We start from the raw sequence: 24,746 nt of genomic DNA on the forward strand, positions 1-24,746 counted from the left end.
CCGAGGCCTCCATTTTTGAGACTCAAAATCCAGAATTTACTCCTTTGTTCTCTGAGTTTCTCTGTGCCCTCCCTTCCCTGAGGCCCTAAGCATGGAATGCTTTAGCTGAGGGAATGAGAAGAGCCAGGGGGTGCCAGGAAACTGGGAAGAATGTTGGTAACAACTGTGTTTCAAACTGTTATCCCTCAAAGAAAGCATGAAAGGCAAATGATTAACTGCCTAGTGCCTGGAACACAGTGCATTTGCTTGTTCATTCATTCATTTATTCATTCACTCAGTTTTTACTAAAAGCGTAGCAGGCACCATGGAACCTTCGTGGAAAGGATAAGGTCTGTGTCGAGGGACCCGGCTCACCACTGAGACCCCCGTCTACACAGAGGGCTCTACAGAGAGGGCTCTGGGGTGTGGGTCTTGCTGAGAAGGATTTGCGTTTTCCTACCAAAGCAGAAAAGGAGGTGCCTGCCCCCCACCCCCACTCCCTACAGCCCCCCTTTGACACGTACAGGGATCTGACCAGTGCACCCTATTCTGAAAACCTGTCCAGGAACCCAGATGAGAGACTCAGGTGTAGCCAGCCACGTGCTTGGGAGCAATCACTTTATGACAGAAGATGGCCTTTCCATCCTCAACATCCACCTCATTAACTTACAGTACAAAACTGGTATCCTTCACTCCGAGGCTGATTTCCAAATATTCTAAGATCCTGAGATTCCAAGTGGTTGAAGAAAAATAGTGCTTCATTACTCCAGAATGCCGTCTGCCTTCTCGTTCTCTTCTCCCTCCCTGCTCATAAGCACCTTGTGCACAGCTGTTCTGGAAGCCTATCTGCCTTGGGCAGGTCTGATACAGCCAGACCATCTGCCACCCAGGTGTTTGACTTTGGAATTGGTACCTAGATGGCTGGAGGGAAGGAGGCCCAGTGGCATGCTGGCCTTGTTTCCCAGGCTGCCTTGCTGCAGGAGCTCACTCAATAAGTACATGGTTTTCCTTTGACTGTTTCCATTATTGTCCTTTTTATGTCAGATGAACTGGAGACACTGGGTACAGATGGAGAATGACGGTCTTGTTGATGCACAACTCTGAGGGCGTCATGAAGTGTGCGATTCTGCTTATGATGAGATATCCCCAGGATAATTACCAGTTTTCGTTTGAACATCATCGAGTCCTGCTCATTGCCCCTGTTAGAAAGACCAGGGGCGTTCAGCTTCTTCACCTGCATTGGCCTTGCAGGTGGTCTCTTGCAGCTCTCGAACTCCATAAACTCCTCCCCAGCTGGGATTTTGCATGTGGTCCAAAATGCTCCCTCCACACTCCCTCTTCACCCGGTCCCTGGGTCCTCATAAATTTCTGCTCATCTTTGGGTCCTGCCTCTTTACTGAATACTTCCCCTAACTGTACCTGCAGAGAAAGCAGTGTGTTCTCAGAGGCTTTTAAGGTAATGGGCCAATCACCTAAACAAATCGGTCATCGAAATCTGGAAAAGACAGAACCAATTTGAACATTCTGATAATTGTGCAAATATTCTGGATTGTTTAAATAGAGAATGATGGGTGACTTCTCTTGAAACCTCCAGTCTGCATTTTGTCTGAAAAACAAATAAACACCCACAAAAACACACAGAGAGAAGGTGCTAGAACTCACAGTTGTGGAAACCTCTTTGGCTTTGCTCCGTGAGGCGAAAACAAAGTTGACGATCACTTCCTGACAGGGATGCTTAGGCCTGTAACTTACCTCTCTGATTCTCCGTCTTCTTACATGTAAAGTGTGGCTGGGAGTACTGTTCACCTTGTACAGTGCCGTGAGGATTGGCTGTGCAGTATCTAAAGCTTCAATTACTGGTATTATTTTTTTAAAGTTTATTTATTTACTTAGAGAGAGCATGAACAGGGGAAGGGCAGGGAGGTGGAGGGAGAGAGAAAGAATCCCAAACAGGCTCCGCACTATCAGTGCAGAGCCCGATGCAGGGTTCGAACTCATGACCTATAAGATCATGACCTGAGCTGAAATCGGGAGTGAGTGGGACACTTAACCCACTGAGCCATCCAGGTGCCCCTATGGTTATTATGTGATATAATTCCTATGATTTGATTTATAAACTAATTTCCATCATGGAATATACTGTGTGTAATTCCAAGACATGTCTGGTGAGCAGGGGAACATGTTTCATGAAATGATTCACATGCAAGCAAAATCACAACATGCTGACACTTACTAAGCTAAAATGACAGAGCTTTCAGGTTGAGGGGTAGACAGTATCTGGCAAGATGTAGATGAGATTGACGTGCCGATGGCAAAACTCGGGTTCTAGACTTCCCTGGGTCAGGAGCAGCCAGCAACAAGACCAAACCTCTCTGTCCCATCCCCAGTGCCCCTGGCTCCACCAGTCCATCATCCCTCACCTCCTCACAGAAACCAGGCGGTCCCCACCTTCACCTGCCGGCATTTGCAAGATCTGTTCACATCTCACACCTGTCCCTTGCTGAGAACCTTTCCGTGGCTCTCCGCTTCCCTCAGGACAGTGTGCAAACCACCTGAATAGCAAAGGTGGGTCTCCTGAGAGAGTAAACTGTCTGAGAGTAGCTGACGTCACCATCAGCACCGCATCCAACTGTCCAATCATTCACTGATGCGTATTCACAAGGCCTGCCTGGGCTGGGCACGTTTCCTAGATACAGGGAATACAGGTGTAAACATCCTCTGCCCTCGAGGGGCTTACCCCTCATCAGGTAGGAATGAAACACAACAAATAGCACATAATATAACTTAATGCCAAGAATCGATAAATGCTTTGAAGAAAAATAAAGCAGGTTTGCCTGTGTAGACAAAAAAAACCACTGGAATATCCTGTAGACCAAGAAAAGTCAGTGCTGTTCCCTCCTGCAGTGAAGGAGAACACCACCCTGCCAGGGTCTTAATATGCCCCCATAAGGGAAGGTCAAAAGGTATTTCTAGGGTTCTGGGGTCTGGAGGGTCTCTCAGTGTGGGATCGGATTGGGATTGGGCTGCTTTAAGGATGGTGGACTTCTCAAGTCTTGGTTTGATAAATGAGCACTTTCCCTATGGTCAGGAGCGGTCTGTTGCTCAGATAAATTGCTTTGGGGGAAGTTTCTCAAGCAAATCATGAGGTATTTTTTACTTGTTTACGGCCTTACATTTCTGGGCAAGAATTTTCTGGAACAAAGAGCAAAGTCACGAAAGTCATGTTGATGAAGGCGGCCTTGGTTCCCAGACCTGATGTTTTGCTGCAGGACACAAGTACCTCAGTGCTCTCAGGGCTCAGCCTGCAACAGAGGTCACCCCAGGTCTTTGCCTGGGATGCGCCGCATGACCCTCAGTGTAGGGTTGCCAGATGTCGCAAATCAGAAGTATTTTATCTGGCGACCCTATGAGAGACCGTTGTGAATTTTTCAGTGAATTGTCTGCATATGAAATCTAGATTTTCAGCTTCTCCTTCAGCATCAGAATAGCCTATAGCATCCAGACTATATTCCCACAAGGCATCAGCTGAGCTGAGCTGCTCCCTTCATACCAGCACAGGGCTGTTTCTCATTCACCGCCCTTCCCACCCAGTCCTGGAAAGATCTGAGGTGGGGAGCTCTGGGATGGACTCAGGCTCGCTCAAATGAGCTGGGTGTGCTTACCCAAGTCCCCTTCCTTCCCTGTGCCCTGGAACATGAGCCGAAGGCTCAGAGGAGCTGGATGTGTCCCTCCAGCCCTGTGAGCCACCCACGTGGATATTTTAGCACTGCTTTGCATTAAATACAGTCACAAACATCCAACTCAGAGGTGTTTGGCAAATAAATGTGACCATTCTATTATGGGTTTTGAAATGTTTGGAAATCTGACCCTTGATTTTGTTATAATCTCTTTGGTAACTGTTATTAGGTGGTGACCTAATAAGAAATTATTAACTGGGGAGCTATAATTTGGAAGCTTATAATTTTCTTAATGGACATTGATTTGTGTAACCTGATTAAAATACAATGAAGCCTGAGGCTTAAATGTTTTATTCTGAAAGGCTGAAAAGATGGGAATTGACTCTAGAAATGTATTGGCTCCAAAACTTTATTGAAATAATATTATTTGAAGAGTTTTGTGAGCATAAAACAATGTGACAAAAAATAGTCGATGCCAGCTCCCGTGGCCTCAGAAAGCTGAGGGAATATAGGTTTCTTCAGATGGAGTCTGGAAAAATGCTTCCAGATTACCTCAGGAGTGAAAAGGAAGTTATGATTCCATCCCACGGCCCCGCTAATTCTTTTCAGCGTTGATTCTGTCAAGTAATTAGAATCAAAATGGAGGAAACATTCATAATTGTCACTTATTACACTTTCCCTGAGGTGACTGCTCCCGAGAAGCTTCGGCAGGACGAAAACAAAGCGATTACCAAAGAAATCTGCAGGCAACTGATGAGGCCTTCCTACACACATTCCCAGAAGCCAGCCACAGACTGGGTGGGGATGGTTCCAGATTAAAAGAGGCTTCCACAGCTATGAGTCTTCAAAGAAAATCTTTTGCTATCACATTGTCAATCGAGTGATAATGAATCCTGTTTCCACTCCCTCTCTCTTACCACAGGCGTACATCATGGGGCTCTTTGTTACTTAAAAGCATGTACAAGACAGTCCACCCCTCCCCCCTCCCGCACTGTACCACACAGAACACTTCAGAAGTGAAATATGCACTCGGTTTGGGGATGTATTTAAAACACCTCCTCCCCTTTTATCATTGTATTTCTTCAGTTGGCATAGGCTAAAATATGAGGTGTGTCTACTGCTCTGAGGATGTTGTTCCCCCCCCCCCAATTTCTGAAATAATACCATACCTTGGAGATTAATGTTCAGGCTTTACCAAGATTATAATAAACAAATATTGCTTTGATCTAAATATTTTTCAAACGGTTGTTGCTGATTGCTCTCTCTCCCCTATAATCTTTTAAGAAAGGCTTTGGACTTGGCTGTCTGACACCCAGGGGGACATGAAAACAGCTGCCTTTCCTTCCCCCTCATGGTGAGGATACTCTGTTCTCAGTTTCACCCAAATTAGTCCCAGGATTTCAGTTGTCTTTTTTGTCCAACATTCCATCATGCAATTCATTAAAATCTTCACATGAAATATTTAACAGATGAGTTATGTCATAATTCACATTACGGCTCTAAATTGTTATTCATGTGGTAATTCATTTATCCTGGACATTAGCAGACCTCTGGAATGGGCTTGTATTTGATGTAAGGAAGGTTAGAATTCTTTTCCTCAACACCCCAGAACAGTGGCCTTATTCCAAACCCCCCGTTGATCGTGAAATATTCCCCCAAAAGTGACATGCAGATTCATTTGTTAGTTCGGCTTGCAATTAACTATGTTGAAAATAAACAGAAGAAAACATTTAAACAAATGTGGCCTGGCTAACAGCTATTACAGTTGACCGTTAATTAAGGCAAGTTGGAATCCAAATGTGCCAGCCCTTGTTACTGTCACCGCTAGCAATCATTTCCATTGTACACAAAGGAACGAAAAATCAGGGGCTCTGTCAAAGGGGGTTGAGGACAGAATGGGCGATATTAAGCCAGCTGAGTAAAAATAGCCACTACCTTGCTTGAGAAGTGTAACCAGCAGGAGCTCATTTTCTGGAAGAGATAACAAACGTATGGCCAGCATTTATTTGTAGAATGTAGGTTTTGAGAAAACTTGTCCCACTCAGGGCGCCTGGGTGGCTCGGTCGGTTGAGTGTCTTTTCCACTCAGGTCATGATCTCACAGTTTGTGGGTTCGAGCCCCATGTCAGACTTTGTGCTGACAATGCAGAACCTGCTTCATATTTTCTCTTCCTCTCTCTCTGCCTCTCCCCTGCTCATGCTCTCTCTGTCTCAAAAATAAACATTTAAAAAAATTTTTAGGAGCACCTAGGTGGCTCACTCCATTAAGCGTCTGACTTCAGCTCAGGTCATGATCTCACAGTTCACGGGTTCAAGCCCCACATTGGGCTCTGTGCTGACAGCTCAGAGCCTGGAGCCCATTCTGGATTCTGTCTCTCTCTCTCTCTCTCTCTCTCTCTCTCTCTCTCTGCCCCTCCCCCACTCACTCTCTGTCTCTCTCTCTCTCTCTCTCTCTCCTTCAAAAACAAATAAACATTAAAAAAAAAACTTTAATTTTTTTAAAAAGCAAAATAAAAGTCCCACTCTAAAGTAATGAAATACATGGGGTATTCTTAGCAGATATTTTATTTATTAACTTATTATAGTTTCAATTTTCTCTGATAAAGATGCAGTTGTCTACATATCCCTATCAATGGATTGGATCTATTACAAAAGACTTCTCTTTATGGGCCACACTAACTCAGGGTCACTCTGGAACCTTTCTCTGCCTGAGCACTGGGATGAAATAATTGTCACATGCTGCCATCAGTGACCAGTCGGTTGAGAAGCTTTGTTTGTTAGGTACCCTGTTGGATGAACACATGAAGCTGGTACTGCCAGACTGGGGACAATAAACTTCTTGGATTCTATATGCAGACCTGTCTAGCCTTGTCCTGAGTGTGCATAAGTGATCACAGTTCCAGAAGGGGTGCGTGAAGGGCTTGAACGATAGAGCACAGCTTTCCTTAATGTTGGGGGGGGGGGAATCCATTCTAAAAGCTTGCTCAACGGAAAGAGAATCATCACCTTGTGTTTTCTGCTTCATCTTGCCAGGACTCATATGGTCTCTATCCCCCTTCTTTGGAATCATAATTTAGTACAGTATTTACCCACCAATATTATACCATAGACATTTCTAGCAGTGAACAGGATGGATTTATCCTGGGTGGATTTTTTTTGTTCAGTCTCAATATATTGGCACGAAAAGTTGTATGTAGTGGTGAAATACAAGAATAACAGGTAAAAACTCTGGGAACAAATCATAGCAGGAAGGTTGACAACACTATCAAGCCTTTAGAGTGTTCGAATACACACCATTTTATTTTGTACCATTTACCCCTATCCCGCAAAAGTTCTGTGCAGAAGCTAAAGCTGGTATGACTGTCTTTTCAGGGACAGAGAGGTAAAGTAATACATCCTTTGCACACAGCAGTCTTAGAAACAGGGTTCACATCCAGTTCTTTCAGTAAAACTTTTCCTGGTTATAATTGGTTGCTGGCAGCTGGATTGTTCTTCTGTCTCCTGGATGAGCTCTCAATGTGTATCTGAATATACGGTATGGCTGGGAGAGTGGGCAAATGGAAGCAGGGGTGTCTGTGTGAGCTTGCGTGCCAGGCATGGTGAGCACTATTTTACAAACCGGATTTGTGCTCCTAGGGGTATGTTGCAAGTTGAGGCCAAGCCCACAGAAAATTATTTCTAAATGAGTACAATATGAAAAAGTTATTTTATTTCTAATTTTACATGTAACATTGTTCTTTGGTGGGTCTCGGATTACACTTGAATGCATGTCTATTAACCTGATATGAGATGCATGCATGATTTCATCTTGAATGCATTTGAATATAATAGCACTGGAAATGTAATTTGTATTCTCAAATTTTATAAAGCAAAATAAATAAATCTTGGGGGTGGTAGCCACATTGAGCATATTGCATTGATTTCTTTGGGTTTCTCTCAAACTAATTACCAACTTCCCCTTGTAAATCCAGGTCTTCTCACACTGGCGGTTCTAAATGATCTAAATCCTCCATACCTAAGTCATCCTCCTTTCTTGCACCTCCAGGGAGTGGGTAGCGTGGACAGCTCTGTGGAGAACTTTACCGTTGATCCTTAAAGAGTGCTAATACCCAGTTCCTCTCTGATACTCCTGCTATCAGTGATCACTGTCCAACAGAACTCTCTGTGATGATGGAAATGTTGTTGAGCTACACGATCCACTACGGGAGCACTAGCTCCATGTGGCTATTGAGCACTGAAAATGTGACTAGCACAACTCTGGAAGTAAATTCTTAATTTTATTCTATTTTAATTAAAATAGCCACATGTAGCTGGTAGCCGCCAATCTGGACAGCACAGAACTGGAGCATTTGAGGTGTCTGTCCTGATTCAAGCACACTAGTCACTGACATCCCCACGTGAAATGGCTACATGTTTAGGTGCATGGATGATGCTCTGTGTTCATCTATATCCACTTGGGAATCCTGAAGTGCCATCCTCTTTTCAGTGATTTGACTACCCTCTCCAGGTCCCCATCCCTGGTGTTTTGTCTTCATATCAGTACACCCAACCCCTCGCACATACTGGGTTTCTGATAAATATGGAGGAGGAGAAGGAGGAGGAAGTAGGTAGTAAGGAAGTTACAAAGTTGAGGAAGGAGGAAGCCTGGAAGATACTTCACTGAAGGTATGTGGTCTGCATTGCTGGGATGAAAATCTGTACCGAGGCCCTCCTGGAGTACTGAGGAGAGTTACAGGAAAAGTCACCTGAGTAATTCAAACCAAAAGTGATGTCAGTACTCCAGATGCCTGAATCATCTCCTGTGAAAGGGCCTGGGGCTCTTTGGGATGGCAGTTCTCGCAAAAATGGTTTTGTTGTTTTGCTGATTTCCAAAGACCATCCCAGTATCTGGGCGTCACTGTCCTAGAGGCACACACAATATTGGCACATTGGGAAGGGCCCCAAAGGATACCTTTTTCTGGGTCTATTCCACTCCTGAAGGTGAGTAAGGTGCCACCCGATGCTGTCATGGAAAAAGGGGCTCTTGTTCTATGGTCATGGTGAAAGCCCCTGACAGGGGGTATGGGAGCTTTTGTACTCAAATGGAAGTGAGGAGAACCATGAGCTCCAGGAGAAATATGTTGATGATTTTCTGGACTGTCTAAAAAATTTCAAACCCCAGGAATGGTGTTTTTATTTTCTGCATTCTCTTTGGGACTTGGGTTTCACTAAAGCATTTTCTGTCCTTGTTTTCCTTATTAAATTAGCAAGATTGACTTGAATCAGAGTATACTGTTATGGCTTAAAATGTTGTTGAAAGAGCAAAATAGACAGGCATGACAAATATCTTGGGTTCCATTTGGGATATGTGGGGGGTGGGGGAAGAGAGTGGGACTTGCTGAAGTAATAATGATTTTCTTCTGATAAGAGTTGGAAAAAAAAACCCATGTGAAACAAAGATAAAGGAAAATAGTGAAAGGAATCTAAATTTCTGTTTGTGGAAGCTCCTATTTGTTTTCTTGAAAAGAGTCGGCTAGAGGATGCTCCTTAAGCATTTTTGTCTGTTTGGCGGGGAAGTGGCCATTGGTGAGGGGTGGTATTAGGTTTTTTTGTTTTTTTGTGGGGTTTTTTTTTTGTGTGTTTTTTCTCTCCGCTTTAAATCATTTTCATGCTTAAAAGATCATTAGCCAAATGTACCAAGTGGCTGGAGGTGCCTAACACCTCTTGTTCTCGTCTCCCACTGTCTGGACCATTTCCCTAGTACTTCCTCTTCAAGGCCTCCATCATGGACTTTCTAAAATATCGATCTGTGGTCCTGCCATATCTCTGCTTAATCTTAAATGGCTCCTCAGACCCCATAGCAAGTGTCAACAAACTTTTCCAGTGGAGGGCCAAATAACGTGAATTTTAGGCTTTGTGGGCCATTCAGTCTCTGTTACAACGACTCAGCACTGCCGTCACACCATAGACAGTGTGGAAACAGATGCATGTGGCTGTGTTCCAATAAAACTTTATTTATAAAAAGAGGCTGGATCTGGCCCAAGGCCTACAGGAGACTCTTTAGATGCGTGGGCCCAACATTCAAGACCTTCAGCCGTTTGACCTCAACCTGCACAAGCATGTCCCCCACTCCCATTCCTTCAGCCTCAGAAGAGACTGTGGTCTTTTAAAAGGCTGCATCCTTTCATCTGCGCTGTTTCCGTGCTTGGATTACCATCTTGCCTCTGCTCTTACTTTTCCTGCCAGTCAGGTCTCCAGGTGTCACCTTACACAAAGCTCCTGCCAGCTCTCCCAGGCCAAACCCACTCCATCTATTGTGCTCTTCAGCCCTGTGTGAAGTCTCTGACATTGCCTTTACCATGTGGCTACACCACAGCTAGACACCATGGGATTATGTGTTCTCATTCCCCTGAGCACCCAACTGAGAGCTCAGCATAGGGAAGGCCACTGAACAAATGGTCATGGAGTTGACTTGCCAATGAGCTTGTGATTCTCTTAATCATAGCGAAGTACGTTAGCTTGTAGGCGAAAATGCTATGAAACCAGATGTGCTACCGGGAGCCAGGGGCCAGAGTTGCTGACAGGGGCAGAGGGGGTCAGCCAGCAAAAACACAGCCAGGGCAAAACCAAGCAGATGTGGCAGTCAGGACTTCAGACAGCCCTGTGGCATCGACCTCACGGCCCAGATGGGGGTGCGAGGAATGAGGAGCAAAGAAAGCGGTGTCTAGTTTAGGGCATCGGGAGCAGGGAAGGGACACAGCATGCTGGAGGGGGATCAGAGAGAAGCAGCCCACATGATTAATGGGATGGAGGGGCTGACTCAGGAGGAAAGATTAAAGCACTCTGAGGAACTGGGGTGCAGGCTGAAAGGGGCAGATGATAGCAGGCTTCAGGAATGTGAGATGGATAAACACCCAGGAGGGAATAGCAAGCTTCATTAGGGAGGTGAAAATTGGGGGGGGGGGCGTCCATCAGAAGGATAGAAGGGGTTCTCAGAAAGGGCACGGGCTGCTGATGGGGAACCCAGGTGAGGATGGGTGGGCCAGGGGCAACTCTGGGCTACCGGAACAAGAGACACCATGGAAAGGCCACTGTGGGGTGACGCTTTCAGGAAGCCCTCTGCTTTATCCTTTAGCATCTAGAAGCCTGCCATGGTTGTTGGCCATGGTCCTCACAAGTGGCCTTAGAATTACTGACTGCCAGCCTGGGACGAGCTGGCTGGGGACCAATGCCAAGGAGAAGCCACACAGAAAAGCACACGGAAGACGAGAGAGAAACTCACCTCCACTCTCCTCCTAGACACCAGTGAGTGGATGTCGCAACGTGAGGCCCTCTGTCCTGAAGTCAGCTCTCTGCTGCCCGCACCCTCCCTGTCGTTGGTAGAACCAGAGAAACTCCTCCAAGTCGCCTCTTAAGGGCAGGCCCTCACCTCTGCCTGCTGTGGATCTAAGCAAAGCCCAGCCTGCTCTGCAGTGCCCTCGGTTGGCCCCTCCCCAACGAGGATACGGCCTGTCAGGCATTTGGGAAGGTCAGATTTATTGGAAATAGCAGCACACAGCCTCCAACCTCCAAAATCACGTTCCTTGAGGTGTTCTCTGAAATGTTCTCTAGGGCCAGGAAGAGCAGCTTGTGTTGCAGTCTGACAAAGTGGTCCACGTGGTGGCAGGTCCCCCACAGCTAGTTTACTAAGGCCTGTGGAGCGGCCGTGCTCAACCCTGGCTGCACATTAGAATCACTAGAGGCTGTTCTTCAGTTATGCTAGGGCACCTGGGTGGCTCAGTCAGGTAAGCATCCAACTCTTGATTTTGGCTCGGGTCATGATCTCACGGTTCATGAGACTGACCTCCACGTCTGGCTCTATGCTGCCAGTGCAGAGCGTGCTTGGGATTCTCTCTCTCTCCATCCCTCCCCTTGCTTATGCTCTCTCTCTCTCTCTCTTAAAATAAATAAATAAACTTTAAACGAAAAAATCTTCATTCAGCTACCCATGCCTAGACACCACTCCGAGGAAATCTAGTTTAAATGGTCTAGGTATGGAGGGAGAAGGCACCCCAGGGATCAGTCCTTTCTAAAAAAGTTCCCTGGGTTCTAACGTGTGGAGAACTACCACCACAAAGCCTCTATTTGGATGTGATTATAATTCATATTGATATTACTCTTTTTTCTCAATAACTACTGACTGTAATGTCACCTGAAAGGTTTTTTAAAAGGCAAGCATTTACCGATGGGTCATCTACATGCTCAGCACCTTGCTGGGGGGGCAGGAATCCAATGGGGAGCAAGATCAGGTGCCTGTCCTTTGAGAGCTTATGGTCCAGAAGGTGGGGAATGCTTTGAGCAAAGCCACGTGAATCCAGAGTGCTGAGATGGTGCATTCCAGAGACTTCCCATTCTGCATTTTGCAGCCATGTTCACTCTAGCCTTATCCTAGAGTCTGAGTTTCTAAGTCCAAAGGTAGAAGATGAGTCCCTCCAAATGTGCATACCTCAGTCAACCTTGACTGTCAGGCTTGCTTCAACAATTTTTCTAATAAGTAGGAATACACTTGATGGTTATAAGAGTAACAGGCCAAGACTTTCATAAATCTTCAGGTTCCTGAAGTTAGTATGGCAATGATTACCTAACTGGGGGATTAAACATGGTGGCATGTGGGATCTTAAGAGTATTGAGTGAACTTCCCCCACACCCCAACCATGTCTTTCCTTTGATGGGTACTGTTATTTAGGTTGAAGTTACTTTAGGTATTTAAGTAAAAGAAAACGTGTGGAAAGATAAATAACAATACCGGTGGTGTGCAGATGTGGCAAAAATAGGGAAGTTGGTGTGCAAAAGACTGAAGTTTGCAGAACTGCACTGGGACCAATGGCGTCCCGCGTGGAATCCAGTGTTTCCAGCACAGAATCGCATTCTTTCTTTCCAAACTCCTCTAACATCTTCTTACCATCTGATGAGCCTTCTGCTCTGCCTTGAGCACTTTCCAAAATGGTTTCAAGAGTTACATCATTTTGGCTTCAGGGAGAGAAACAGTGTGAGCTTGTTCATGTCCTGATTCTAAGGTTCCACCAAATGTTACTTCCCAAAGTTTCAAGTCACTTTCCTAACTTCTCTCTCTGTATGTTTCTCTCACTGGAACTGGCATGCACTGTTGCTCAAGGGAGCTTTTCATGGCCAAACAGAATTGCGTAATTCCCTCAAAGTTCCTGGGGAGAGAAAATCATCGAGATGTGGATACTGGGGGCCAGTTTAACTAAGTCACATCATAGCAAAGTGACTCCCTTCCAAACTCCAGCCTCGTGACAAGTGCTTTCCAAATGTTGTATCTCAAAAACACATGCATAGTATACATTTTACACATGCAAGTTCATACAGTAATAACTGAAACAAGAACCCAGAAGAAGCAATCGTTTTCGAAATAGACTTTATTTTTTTCATTCCTGTTTTTAGCCTGGGTTTGGGAGGGGAGTGACCACAAGTGTATGAATTTTAGAAACACACAGGTAACGTGTCTCCAAAGAGTCATCAACAGTTCTGTGCGTATAATTAGCCTTGAGAATTCCTTACCTGAAAGGTAAAATGTCTTAGTTGTAGGCTTCACTGTAAATTTAGTTTTTAAGTTCTTATCTGGTATGCTTGCATCAGCTTTTCCCCGTGACAGATAACTTTCAATGATAATCTTAAGTAATTGTGGGAAGGAATCTCTAATGCCTTGTTTTATTTATAATTTGTCCCAGCTGTAGGCATTCAGATGAAACTTGAATTTTTCCAGAGGAAGTTCTGGACTGCCAGCAGACAGGTAAGTTATAATCAGCGTATTGAAGCATTAGCGACACTGTTATTATACAGGTGTTCACATTTGGGGACCCAGAGCCTAAAGTGCCAGATTTCCGATGAATGTTTGTAGAATGAACTGCTGGCCGCTCAGGTTACCTTTCATTTCACTGCAAAATAAAAGGCTGTCAGCATGTTAGACAGCACATGCTGGGAAAGAAGGCAATTTGCTCCTACAAAATGTTTTAATTGTGAAATCAAGATAGTCATCTTCCAAAGGAGCAGTTTTTCTTTTAACTATTGGTGACTTTTATGAATTTCCACAGTGATTTTTTTCTAACTTTGCGGTGCCTGGTTATCTATTTGTGAATTTCCTTATTGCAGTTTTGAAGGCCTTTGCATAACTAGATCTGACTAAGCATGCATCTGACTTCTTTGACCAGAGAGGGCTTCTATGCCTTGGAAAATCTGGAAGGCTTCCTTCTTTGCACTGTGTTCTCTGTATCGAGCAATCTCAGTAGTATTTGTGTAGTGATTCAGTGGAAATGGCAATTTTTCCCCAATTCTAAATGTTGGGGTAATATATTATTTCTTACATAAATACTTAAATAAACACTTTAGGAAACTATAGACTAAGACAGGAGTGTTTTTAAAGAGTCACTAGCCTTTATAAATTGTAAATTAAATACTCACACAGTGATATTTTTTGTTACTCAAAGATTTGAGATCTTAAAAAGATATCAATATTGAATGGCAACATAAGTTAAAATAGGCAACATAAATTAAAATGAAAAAGAGTCAGTTCCCCCCAAAATTGTCTTTTATATGACTATTTGGAGTTGGTATTGATTCTAGGGAAAGCAGACAATACTCATCTTGGAGCATTTCCTTTGTTTGTTTGTTTCTTTTTGAGAGAGAGATAGAGAGTATGTGGGCGCATGTGGGAGGGGTAGAGTGGGGTGGGGAGAGAGAGAATCTCAGCCTCAGCCTGGAGCCCAACATGGGGCTTGACCCCACGAACCATGAGATCATGACCTGAGCCGAAATCAAGAGGACGCTTAACCGACTGAGACACCCAGGTGCCCCATTGGAGCATTCCCTTTGGATGAAATTTGGTTTTTGCATAAAAGGCAAGGAAATAGCTTGTTCTTGAATAATTAAGTGGCAGCCATAGCAAATTCTGGAATGTCCAAGTAACAACACGTTTCCCCTTGCTTTCCCCCCACCCCACAGTGTGCCTCTCTGGATGGCAAATGCTCCATCAGCTGTGATGACGAGGTAAGAGGGCCCCTGGCCCTGTGTCTGCCCTGGTCAAGGGGAGGTGACAGAGGGTGCCTTCTCAAAGAGGAAGTGCCTCTGTAAAAGGAGCCATGTCTGACAGATTGCTCTGGACCAAGCTCCAAAAACTCAAGCACATTTGCTTTCTTTTCTTTCTTTTTTTTCTTTCTTCCCCTAATGAAATAGTTTATAAGACTTTGAAAAATGTGCTTAAATGTCCCACGGATGGCACTTTTGGAATTTTGGCATTTTATAGGAAATAATACAAATTGCTGCCATTTGAAGCTCATATGACAAGTCTCAAAGCTTTTGCCCCATATGTTATCTCTTCTCATCCTGGTAGTAACCCAATCAAATGGGTAGGAATGATCATCCCATTTGGCAGAGGGGGAAACTGAGGATCAGAGAAATGGCTTGCTTAATTTCATGTAATAAATGAGATGAAAATGTAAGGAGTTGAAAACTCAGGATTTTTTATTCTAGCATAGTGTTCTCTCCCATACCTCCTTCCCTCCCTTCCTTTCTTTTTATCTCTCTCTCTGTTGCTCTTTTGGGAAGAGGAATTTGAATCCCACCCGTGAGCAATAAGAGAAAAAAAATGTACCACTGCCATAAATTTACCCCTCAGACTTATGTTTTCACAGCATTTAATCCTGTACACCCTCTGCCCCATGATTTGGAGCAAGCAGGTATGTAGAGGCCTTCCGTGGTGGCTCAGGTAGCCTTTCTTTCACTGCAGTAACTAAAACATTAGTCAATACATAAACCAGAACTTATAAATAATCATATTTATATTCCTTCTGGTTACCACAGGGATTCAACAAATCCTAACCAAATATAATGTCAACACAGAAAGCATAGATTAGGAATATATTTCAAAAAAGTAGGCAAAAACAAGGAGAGAAGTATAAAAGGGAAACCGGGATGAAGTTAAACACAAAAGGCTCAGTCCCCAAAGATCATTGTTATATGAATCACTATCCAAAGACTAAAAGCCAATCAATTAGCTTTTGAGCAGAAGTCCAATTTTCTTTGACCATCAGATCGAAAATAATTTTCCTTTAGGAAAGAACATTTTGTGACACCTTATGATCTATGCCCTCTAGTAAGTTAGAGAATGCCATTCAGAAGACACTCAAGAAGCCTCAAACCTCTCCTCTGCCTTTGAGACATTTATTATCATATTGGGGTACTCAGCTCAAGACAACATAGCTCAATAATAATATTGATTAATCAGTGCCACGAGACCCTGTGTTAAGCCCTTCACTCATATAGTAGGTACAATTACTAATCCCAATTTATGGCAAGAGAACTAAGGATAGTTTGTTGGTTAGTTGGGTGACTGGATGGATGGTTGGTTGGCTGGTGGGATGGATGGTGTTTTGGAGAGTTGATTGGTTGATTGGTTCCTGGGTAGTTGGATGGATAGATGGATGAATAGTTAAATAATTTGATGAATAAAACCTGAGGCAGTCATTTTCCTATATCCTCACTGCCTCTGTGCATCCTCACATATAAAAGTAAGTGGGAATGGGTGCCACTAACCAGAGTTAGAAACATCTATTATCTATTTGTTGTTCAATGACTGAATTCACAGGTGATATAGCACGGTGGTTAAACGAGCAGGCTGCAGAGTTAGAACAGCCGGCTTGAAATTGTGGCTCTGACAGTAATGAGCTGTCGACCTTGAGCAAGTTTCTGAACCTCTCTGTGGGGATAGGAATATCCACCTCACAGGGTAATGGCAAGGAATGAATGAGATAATATATGGAAAATGCATGGTACAGTTCCTGGCAAATGGTAAACACTCAATAAAGGTCAGCTATAAACCAAAAATGTCAACAGACTTTTTCTTCCCTTAGAGTTAGTGGCTCCCCTGAATCTAAAACCTCAGACAGCAATGGCATATGCCCTCTAGGAGTATTGGCAGCCTCCCCTGGGCCCAGTGAGCACAGCACATATGCCTTCCTCACCACTAATGATCTTCTTCAGCAGTCACTGGGATAAGCCCTCCTATGAATGTCATGGAAAGGCCCACGTACTTGGAAAATGACACATTGAGTTTGCTCTCATTTCTGAACTTGATCTGATGCTCAAATATCGTCATCCTGCACTGTGAAACTATCATCCATTCCCCATTTTTGACTCTAAGTTTGGCTTCAGGCAACCAGTTGACATAGTTTCACATGGAAATGCCAGTCCTGCTTTCCCACCAAAGTCCCTTCCCACCTTTCAGCACACTCTTTCCATGTCTCATTCTCCTTTCATGACTTTTAATTAAGCCTTTGAGACCATGTCCCTCCCTCTCCCCCAACTGCCCTCAAGTGATGAGGTCCCCATTAAAAACAGCTGTGGGGACTCATTAAGTTCACATGCTCTGGCTTCTCCTCTGCACTGAAGACCTGGCCCAACTCCCTCAGACTTATCAGACACGCTTTGCTTTGGACCCATTCCAGCCCCTCTGTCTCCCTCCATCAGTAGACTCCCTGAGCCCTGGCTGGAGTGCCCTGGGCTGCTGGGTGGAGTCAGTATGGCCAGATATCTTCCCATCTGGAAGAGTAGACATCCTTAGTTGGCCCAGGCGGTGCCTGAGCCATGTGACTTGGAGGGCCTGGCCGTGGGTCTGACTGAAGACTTTGGAGGAGCTCCATTCCATCCTGGGTGAATGTCAACTTTAGAGATCCAGAGGTAGTACTTCACACACTCATTCATTCCCTCCAGACATGTTTCCTAAGCCCTTTTATGTCACCCCTGGGGATCCAATGGGAAGCAGAGTCAGAAATGGCCTCTTTCCTACTGGAACTGACTGATTAGCAGGGAAGACAAGTGTACGTGATTATCCACTGTGATAAGTGCTGTGAATTAAACGAAAGGGGGGATCTGGGAAGGTTTCTCTGAGGAGATAACATGTAGGTCAACTGAAGAGGGAGGAGATGACATTGAAGACAGTGCCTGAAGCCAGAGAAGAGCTTCACGGGCAGAGAATACCATGTGCAAGGCACTGGCGTGGCTGAGGTTACTGCACTCTATGCAAGCGTGGTTGGCATTCGGATGGAAATGGAGAAGGAAAGTCCTGCCCACCTCTAATCTCAGCCTGACCTGTGGCACCGTTGTCTCACACTCTCATTTTCTTCTCCCACTCATCTTTCCAACAGCCTCCCTCTCCTAATGAGAGCACCAGAATATTTGCAAGGAGAGTGGAAGATGAGAACGTTCTCCCCTACTGGGGCAATTTGGAGGAGATGTTGGGGGCAGTGAGTGGATCTAAAACTTCGTATTCCAGCGCAGCTGCTACCCTTGCTTGTCCAGAGGAGTCAAGATAATAATCAATGACTGGATTTTGTAAGGCCTTGTAGGCATTTCCTCTGGAATCTGAAGGGTCTCCTCGAAGTAGGACAGACTCGGGAAGGGCTAAATCCAAGCCACCTGGTGCCTCCATGTCTAGAACGACTCCAGTCAGGAGGGGGTTTGACAGTCAGTGCAGTAGCTATTGAGGGCAAGGGCACAGGGGATCCTACCAAGCACTTCTTTCCAAAATAACCACTTTGCAACAAATTGTTTAAAAGACAGTATCTTGATAAAGATAGTTGGCCAGTGATGAATAGATACATCATGTGGTGTGAAGTAAGGGTCAGACTGCTCTACAGCTGAAATATTAGGGTTGAAATTGTGAGACGTGGAGAAAAGTAGTAAGGAGTGACCCCTTACAGTGCACACCTGGAATGCAGAGACCCAGGCCCTACCCTCAGATGGAAGAACCAGCCCTCCCCCTCTGTCTCTCTTCCTCTCTCTCCCCACAAATGAAAACAACAGGCAGTATGAGACTTGGCTTCTAAGTGAGTTGTTTCAAATCATTGCTCAGCCTGCACCAACCAAACCAGGCAGAAGGCATCCCCCAAAAGAAAAAGGTTAAACAGAAAGCAACAAAGTTCAGCCTACCTGCCTGCACAACCTCTTGCTATGAACAATGGAACAGCTTCCCTTTCTGAGGAACTCTAAATTCATAGCATTAGGATACTAATTAGGATAAAAATGGCGCATAGTAGGTGATCAATAAACACTGTTTGCTGAGTGGATGCAAGCACAGGTTTTTGACGACTTACTGTGCCCCGTGCACCTTACACTGTGCTCAGCACTTTGCACTCTCTCATTTAATCTTCTCAGCAACCTAACAAAGGGTTCTTGCTAGCTCCACCTTTTAGGTAAGAAACCTGAGACTCACAGTGGTAAAGACTTTGCTCAAGGTCAACTGATAGCAATTGGTCGGAGTCTCTGATTCTGAAGTGGATGTGTTAGCCTGGGGGCTAAAACCACCTTCCGGTTAACACAGCCTTGGTGCTGTGTTTCCTACTCCCAAGTACCCTTCCTCATTGCCTTTCCTTACCACCTGTGACTGCCCAATTCCCATGGCCTCTAACCTCAGGTATCTACCTGATCTGCCTTTGGGACAGGAATCAGACCTCTCTGAGCAATCTTGACTTATCCAATCATCATCAAGAAAGGTTTTTTTTTGTTTTTTTTTTTTTAAGGAAATCAAGTTCTCTCTGCCTCTCTTTCTCCCTGTCTGCATTTTTTTTCAAACAACCTCATCCCTACATGTTTTATCAAAGGTGGCTGTTGAATAGGCACTTACGATATCTGTCAAAATGTAGAGCTCTTTCCTCCAAGCCCTTCTGTCTGACTGTCCACCCTTAGGACAGGGTGATAAGTGGACACCTTCTAAGATGCTTGGCTTAGTTTGTGGGGAAAGTAGCATAGTGACAGAAAACTGAGAAAATATCTCCTCTATTTTCTTTTATTGGAGGAAAAGGAGTATGGAGAAGACAACTGAATATTAATTGTTGTAAAGAGACATAGAGAAAACAGTTGATCAGACTGGAATCTGGCAATTCTGTCCTTACTGCCCCATAACCTGGTACTCTGCTCACCTAAGTCCATGGGCCAACTCACCTACACCACACTTCCCAGTAATCATTTAATCTAAGCACTTGCTGGTAAGGCTGCCTCTTCAGGAAATCATCATAGTCACATTAATGATACAGCATCCTTGATTTTGACCTTGGTTTTTTTTTTCAGTGATTTGTATCACAACCTTGGCCATTCTGTTTCTTGCTTAAAAGGGTGACCAAGTATTTTTATAATCAGTGCAAACATGAAATTCAAAGCTACCCATCAATAAGCATGGTCTTCTCTGCCACCAAGTTCCTGTCATGGAATCCTAACTTAAGGGGGAGCTGGAGCGGGGGGGGGGGGGGGGGGGGGGGGGGGGGGGGGGGGGGGGGGGGGAGAGAAATGAATGAAAAAAAAATGTTAAATGGAAACATAGCCCGAGAAGTAAATGCCAATTTGTACTTGGTGTAGAAGAAACAAGTGTCATACCTCAGTCCTTACCCAGGAGCCCACCCACTATGTTGGAGCAAAATCTGAGGCACCTGTGAGGAAAGTGGAAGCTGAAGCATATAATCCTCCAGGAGCCTTGGCTGGCCCTCTTGTTCCTCTTTCAATTATTTCTGGTAGGATGTAGACTAATGTGACCCACATGACTGGATCAGTAGTGCATGTGTAGACTATAGGCTAGCAGAGCTCTGGGAGATTGCTCTGGGATAGTCTAACCTGCCAGTGTCTTCCCGTGTGATTGGAGCTATCGCCAGCATCACTGTCATGGACTTCATGGAAGCATCCTTCTTTCTCAAGATTTTCAGTTGACTTTTATATCTATTGGCCTTGTACCTGCTTTGTACTATCCATTATTTACAACATTAGACGGAGAGGTAGTCACCCTGTAATAGCAAGAGTACTCATTGGCTAGGCATGTTTGAGTGGAAACTAATTTTATAATTAGGGGTGGAGGTGGGTATGATGACTTTGATTCTCTCTGAACTGGGAGGATTTAGTCAATACCCACACGTGGAGGCCAATTCTGTTCTTGTATATTTATTAATGGAATGGAGGTTAGCCTCCCTTTGCTTCAGTAAAGGATCATGACATTCAAATAAACAAAGATATGGATTTGTCTAACATGACCCAGGGGAGCCTGGCTTAAAACTCATAGGAGTACTAGTGTAATCTACAGCATTGCTGTCCAAGAGAACTTTCTACAGTGATGGAAATGTCCATAGGTATAATCACCAGCCAAGGTAGTGCAAAGCACTTGAAATGTGACTAATGCACCCAAAGAACTAGATATTTAATTTTATTGAGTTTTAATTCACAAAAAAATTAAATTTAAATCTGCATATAGCTAACGGCTGCCATGTTGGATGGCGCAGCTCTATGGGATTGCTTTCATAATGCTATCTTCAAAAGATGGAGAAGGTTTCTCAAGATTCCCACCCAACAGGGCCCAAGTAGTGTCCATACAGCTAAAGAGCTTCTTCAAATAGCAAGAGTGCAACCTGGTTACCCAAGTCATTCATTCAACCTTCTTTGGACAACCGAGAAAACCCCGATTACTCACCAAAGCAGCCAACTCTTTTATAAAAGGTGCCAGCATGGCTTTTAAGTTTCTGCTGATTCCCCACCACGACCTAGTAATAAAGGATGAAACTTTCGGACCAACTCATTGCTGGACTTTTGTGCCTGCCTGAAAACAACTCCACAGATAGGCAAATGTCCCAGAAAACACCAGCCCTGTGGTGGCCCGGGGCTAGGGGGAGTTTAGCTCAGGGTAAAGATATGTTACAAATTAAATGTTGCAGTCGGTATGTAAAGCTGCAATAAATAGAAACTGAGTTACATCAAGGATGGAATTAAACCTTAAGTTTAAACCCCACAGCACTGTAATTAAAACTTAGCCTGTAGCAAATCATTCACTTGAGATTAAAGTACTGTGGGGGAAGCAGAGGTTTGGGTTTACCTTGCTGTCTACAATTCATAAGTCTGAGCTACCAAAAGCTAACAGCCCTGCCCCCAAATCCAGCTCCCAATTAAAAACACAGTTTGAAAACCTTTAGGAGGCCTGAGGGGCCCCTTTAACAGAAGTCTGCCCCTTCCCCCCTGCCTAAGTCTATGAACAAATTAAAAAATATTACCTGGTCCCCTGATGGTCTTCTGAGCCGACACAGTGTTTTCATTAATACATCATTAGGGTAATGACATTGTGCTGGCGTTTTGCTTTCAAAACAGCCTGCATTTCAGCCACGACGCATGCAGGCTCGGGGCCTGTGAACACTTTGTTCCTGGGAAATAGTCTTCAGGTCATAGAAAGGGGTGGGGGTGGGGGGTGGGGGAAGGAAGATAAATTGTAATTAATTTTTTAACATGTATTCTTTTTATCCTAATCTGGGATGTTCAAGCCTTGCTTAGTGTTTTGTTTTTGTTTGTCAGTTTTGCAAAGTAAACACTGGGGTTAGCTTAACCATGGCCTCAACTCCTAGAGCCAACAGGCATTTCCAATTTCCCCCCAAACAACCTACAGTAGGTTTCTCTCAGGTTGGAAGTACGTCATTTTGTGTAAAAGCAGTCGGAGGATCCAAAGTTGAAACTGTGGTATTTTTTCTTTTCTAGACTGTGAACTGTTACCTCATAGACAATAATGGGTTTATTCTGGTGTCTGAAGACTACACCCAGGTGAGTGAGAAATTTCAACCAACTCAAAGTAAGGAGCTCAGGATGGGCGTAGGTGAGGGGAACAAAGGATGGTGTTAAAACTTTGAGACAATGATCTATATTTAAGAAGTAATAGCAGGAGATTATTAACCCTTATTTCTGTCCCTCTAAAAATATCACAGCCTGCTTCTCAGCAGGCCCCAAAGAGTTTTTACCTCCCAGTTGGGGGGTGGGGGTGGGGCAGAGCCCAGGGTCTGCTTTCTCACTCATAAAATGTTCAATTTGTAGAACACTTTGCCTCAAAAGTAGAGGTGCCTTAAAGAGTTTGGACAATTTGAAGGAGGTTTCCTCCTTTTGATATTTAAATACTTTTTCCATATATATACACCACACACACACACACACACACACACACACACACACATTCCAGTATAATTATTCCTTATGACTTTCTTTCTGGTTTTTGCTTTTTAAAAATCAGTTATCTGGGTTCAGGGATTAACTTGGGCTGTCAACACTCAACACTGAGGGAAAAGGATCCAGAAAGAGAGAAGAAATTTTCTTCATTTGACTGAGCTGTACACAGTGTGAGAGGCAAGGGAAAAGATATGGGAAGACACTCAGCAATGGGGCCAAGAACAGAAATCTCCAGAAATCTCCACTGTGTTTGGAAATCAAAATAAGAGTTCAAAACAATAGCATTGTAATGGAGAAAACAGGTTTCTCTGTCTTTTTTAAAGTTTATTTATTCATTTTGAGGGGGTGGTGGGTGGGGGAAGAGAACCCCAAGCAGGCTGTATGTGGTCAGTGCACAGAGCCAGACACGGGGCTCGAACTCACTAACCATGAGATCATGCCCTGAGCAGAAATCAAGAGTCAGATGCTGAACCAGCTGAGCTGCCAGCGTGCCCCAGGTTTCTCCTTTAAAACTATGCACAGAAAAACTTGTTCTGCAATTAGAAATTAAATTAGCCTATTCAGAGATGGTAAAATACGGATGTGTTTAGCAGGGTGGCATGATAAAGGAACATTAGAGAAGGAGGTGCATGGTCTCTGGGACGTGCTCTCTTCCTTCACTAGTTTGGGGGTGGGGGCGCCTCACATTACCTGCCTGAGCCTCCTGGTGGGCTCTGTAAAAGGATGATTGACAGCCATTTTATAATGAAGTCCCATTTAAATCATTTGAAAGTTTTTAGCAGTCAACACTACGATAGGGCTATTAATGCCTAAATAAATTAGTTAATTGTCCTTAAGTTGCTAAGGAGTCTGACCTCAGTGCCTTGTTAATTTATCAGAACTGGCTCTGGGTCACATGTGGAATTGTGCTTGAATTTCCCTTCTTATCCACGAAAATGTTGTGGGAATCTTAAATGCACCTGTGATGAGAGAAAAGCTACAATGTTAGAAATTAAACTGCCCACAGCCTGTCTCCTCGGATGCTCACCATCACTGGACATTGGACAGTTGGTAAAGATCAGATAGGAGTGAGCTCATGACGTAAAGCCAGTCTGAGAGGGTGTAAGAGCCCAGAGGCCTATGGTAATATGCCTGTTTGGCTGGGAGAAAAAAAACCCAAACTTTCAAGAGTCAGTGGGGCAGGAATCCAAATTAACCACCTTTGAGGAGGAACCCTGTCCTCCCACCAGGATGATGGAGGGCTGAGATAGGAGCCTGGTCCCTGGGGGTTCTCGACCGGCCCACAGCGTGATCCACTCCTACCCAGTCCAGGCCTGCACGTGCGCTCTGCTCCCTGCTGGATCTCTCCCTGGGACAGCCCTGCAGCGTTGCCCAGGGAGCCAGCTGGCCTGCTCTGCCTGACTTTGTTTGATGTTGTCTGGTTTCCTGCACCCCAATTAGGGTGGTTCTTCATCTAACAACCAGTTCCATTGACACTGGCATATTGACACACACAAAATACAAATGTCCTAGCTCCTCGCTGCAGCACACACTCATAGACTTTGCAAAAGATTCCGATTGTCCCTGGAATGAAAGAGGCAATGCTCCATATTTAGTCAGTGAAATGTCATTTCCTTCTTCTTCCTCTTCTCTTTCGTGACTTTCTGACAAAGTCTTTCTATGCCTTTCTGCCTGAAAACTCCCAGGAGCATGCTTGAGGTCACTCAGTTGTAATTTGAATCGGGATTTAGCTAATACAAAGCCTATGGAATTTATTAATTCAGGCTCTGACGGTAATGCCCTCCACTCACCCCACACAGAAGTTATAAATCCTTAGAGCACCCACCGTAGACATGGGGGTTCTCTACTGGTCTACACTGGCTCATTCCAGGGTGTTGGCAGAAGAAGGCTGTTGTCCCAAGCTCTTTTCAGCTGTACTGCCTACACCCTCTCCCAGGAGACCTGGAGGACTGTGGCTCCAAGAGCCTGGAGGGATGGGCAAGGACGTTAATTTTTCATCCCACCATTCAGAGTATGCAAATCTCAGCCAACACCAAGAGCTGCTGGTCTGAGGCAAAAACATCAATCAGGTGGTGGGGAAGGGCTGCTACGCCCTAAATGC

At 44.5% G+C, this 24,746-nt stretch overlaps 1 protein-coding gene across 1 annotated transcript in view; it reads left to right on the forward strand.

The window, feature by feature from the left end:
• Positions 1 to 24,746, forward strand: part of CACNA2D3 (calcium voltage-gated channel auxiliary subunit alpha2delta 3) — an 858,555-nt gene that overhangs the window by 755,403 nt on the left and 78,406 nt on the right. The window contains exons 27-29 of the mRNA XM_042979174.1: positions 13,366 to 13,427; positions 14,636 to 14,680; positions 22,187 to 22,249. Coding sequence (XP_042835108.1) covers positions 13,366 to 13,427; positions 14,636 to 14,680; positions 22,187 to 22,249 — 170 coding nt within the window. The remainder of the gene's footprint in view (positions 1 to 13,365; positions 13,428 to 14,635; positions 14,681 to 22,186; positions 22,250 to 24,746) is intronic.

This window comes from Panthera tigris, chromosome A2, assembly GCF_018350195.1.
Source record: "Panthera tigris isolate Pti1 chromosome A2, P.tigris_Pti1_mat1.1, whole genome shotgun sequence".
Classification (NCBI taxonomy): domain Eukaryota; kingdom Metazoa; phylum Chordata; class Mammalia; order Carnivora; family Felidae; genus Panthera; species Panthera tigris.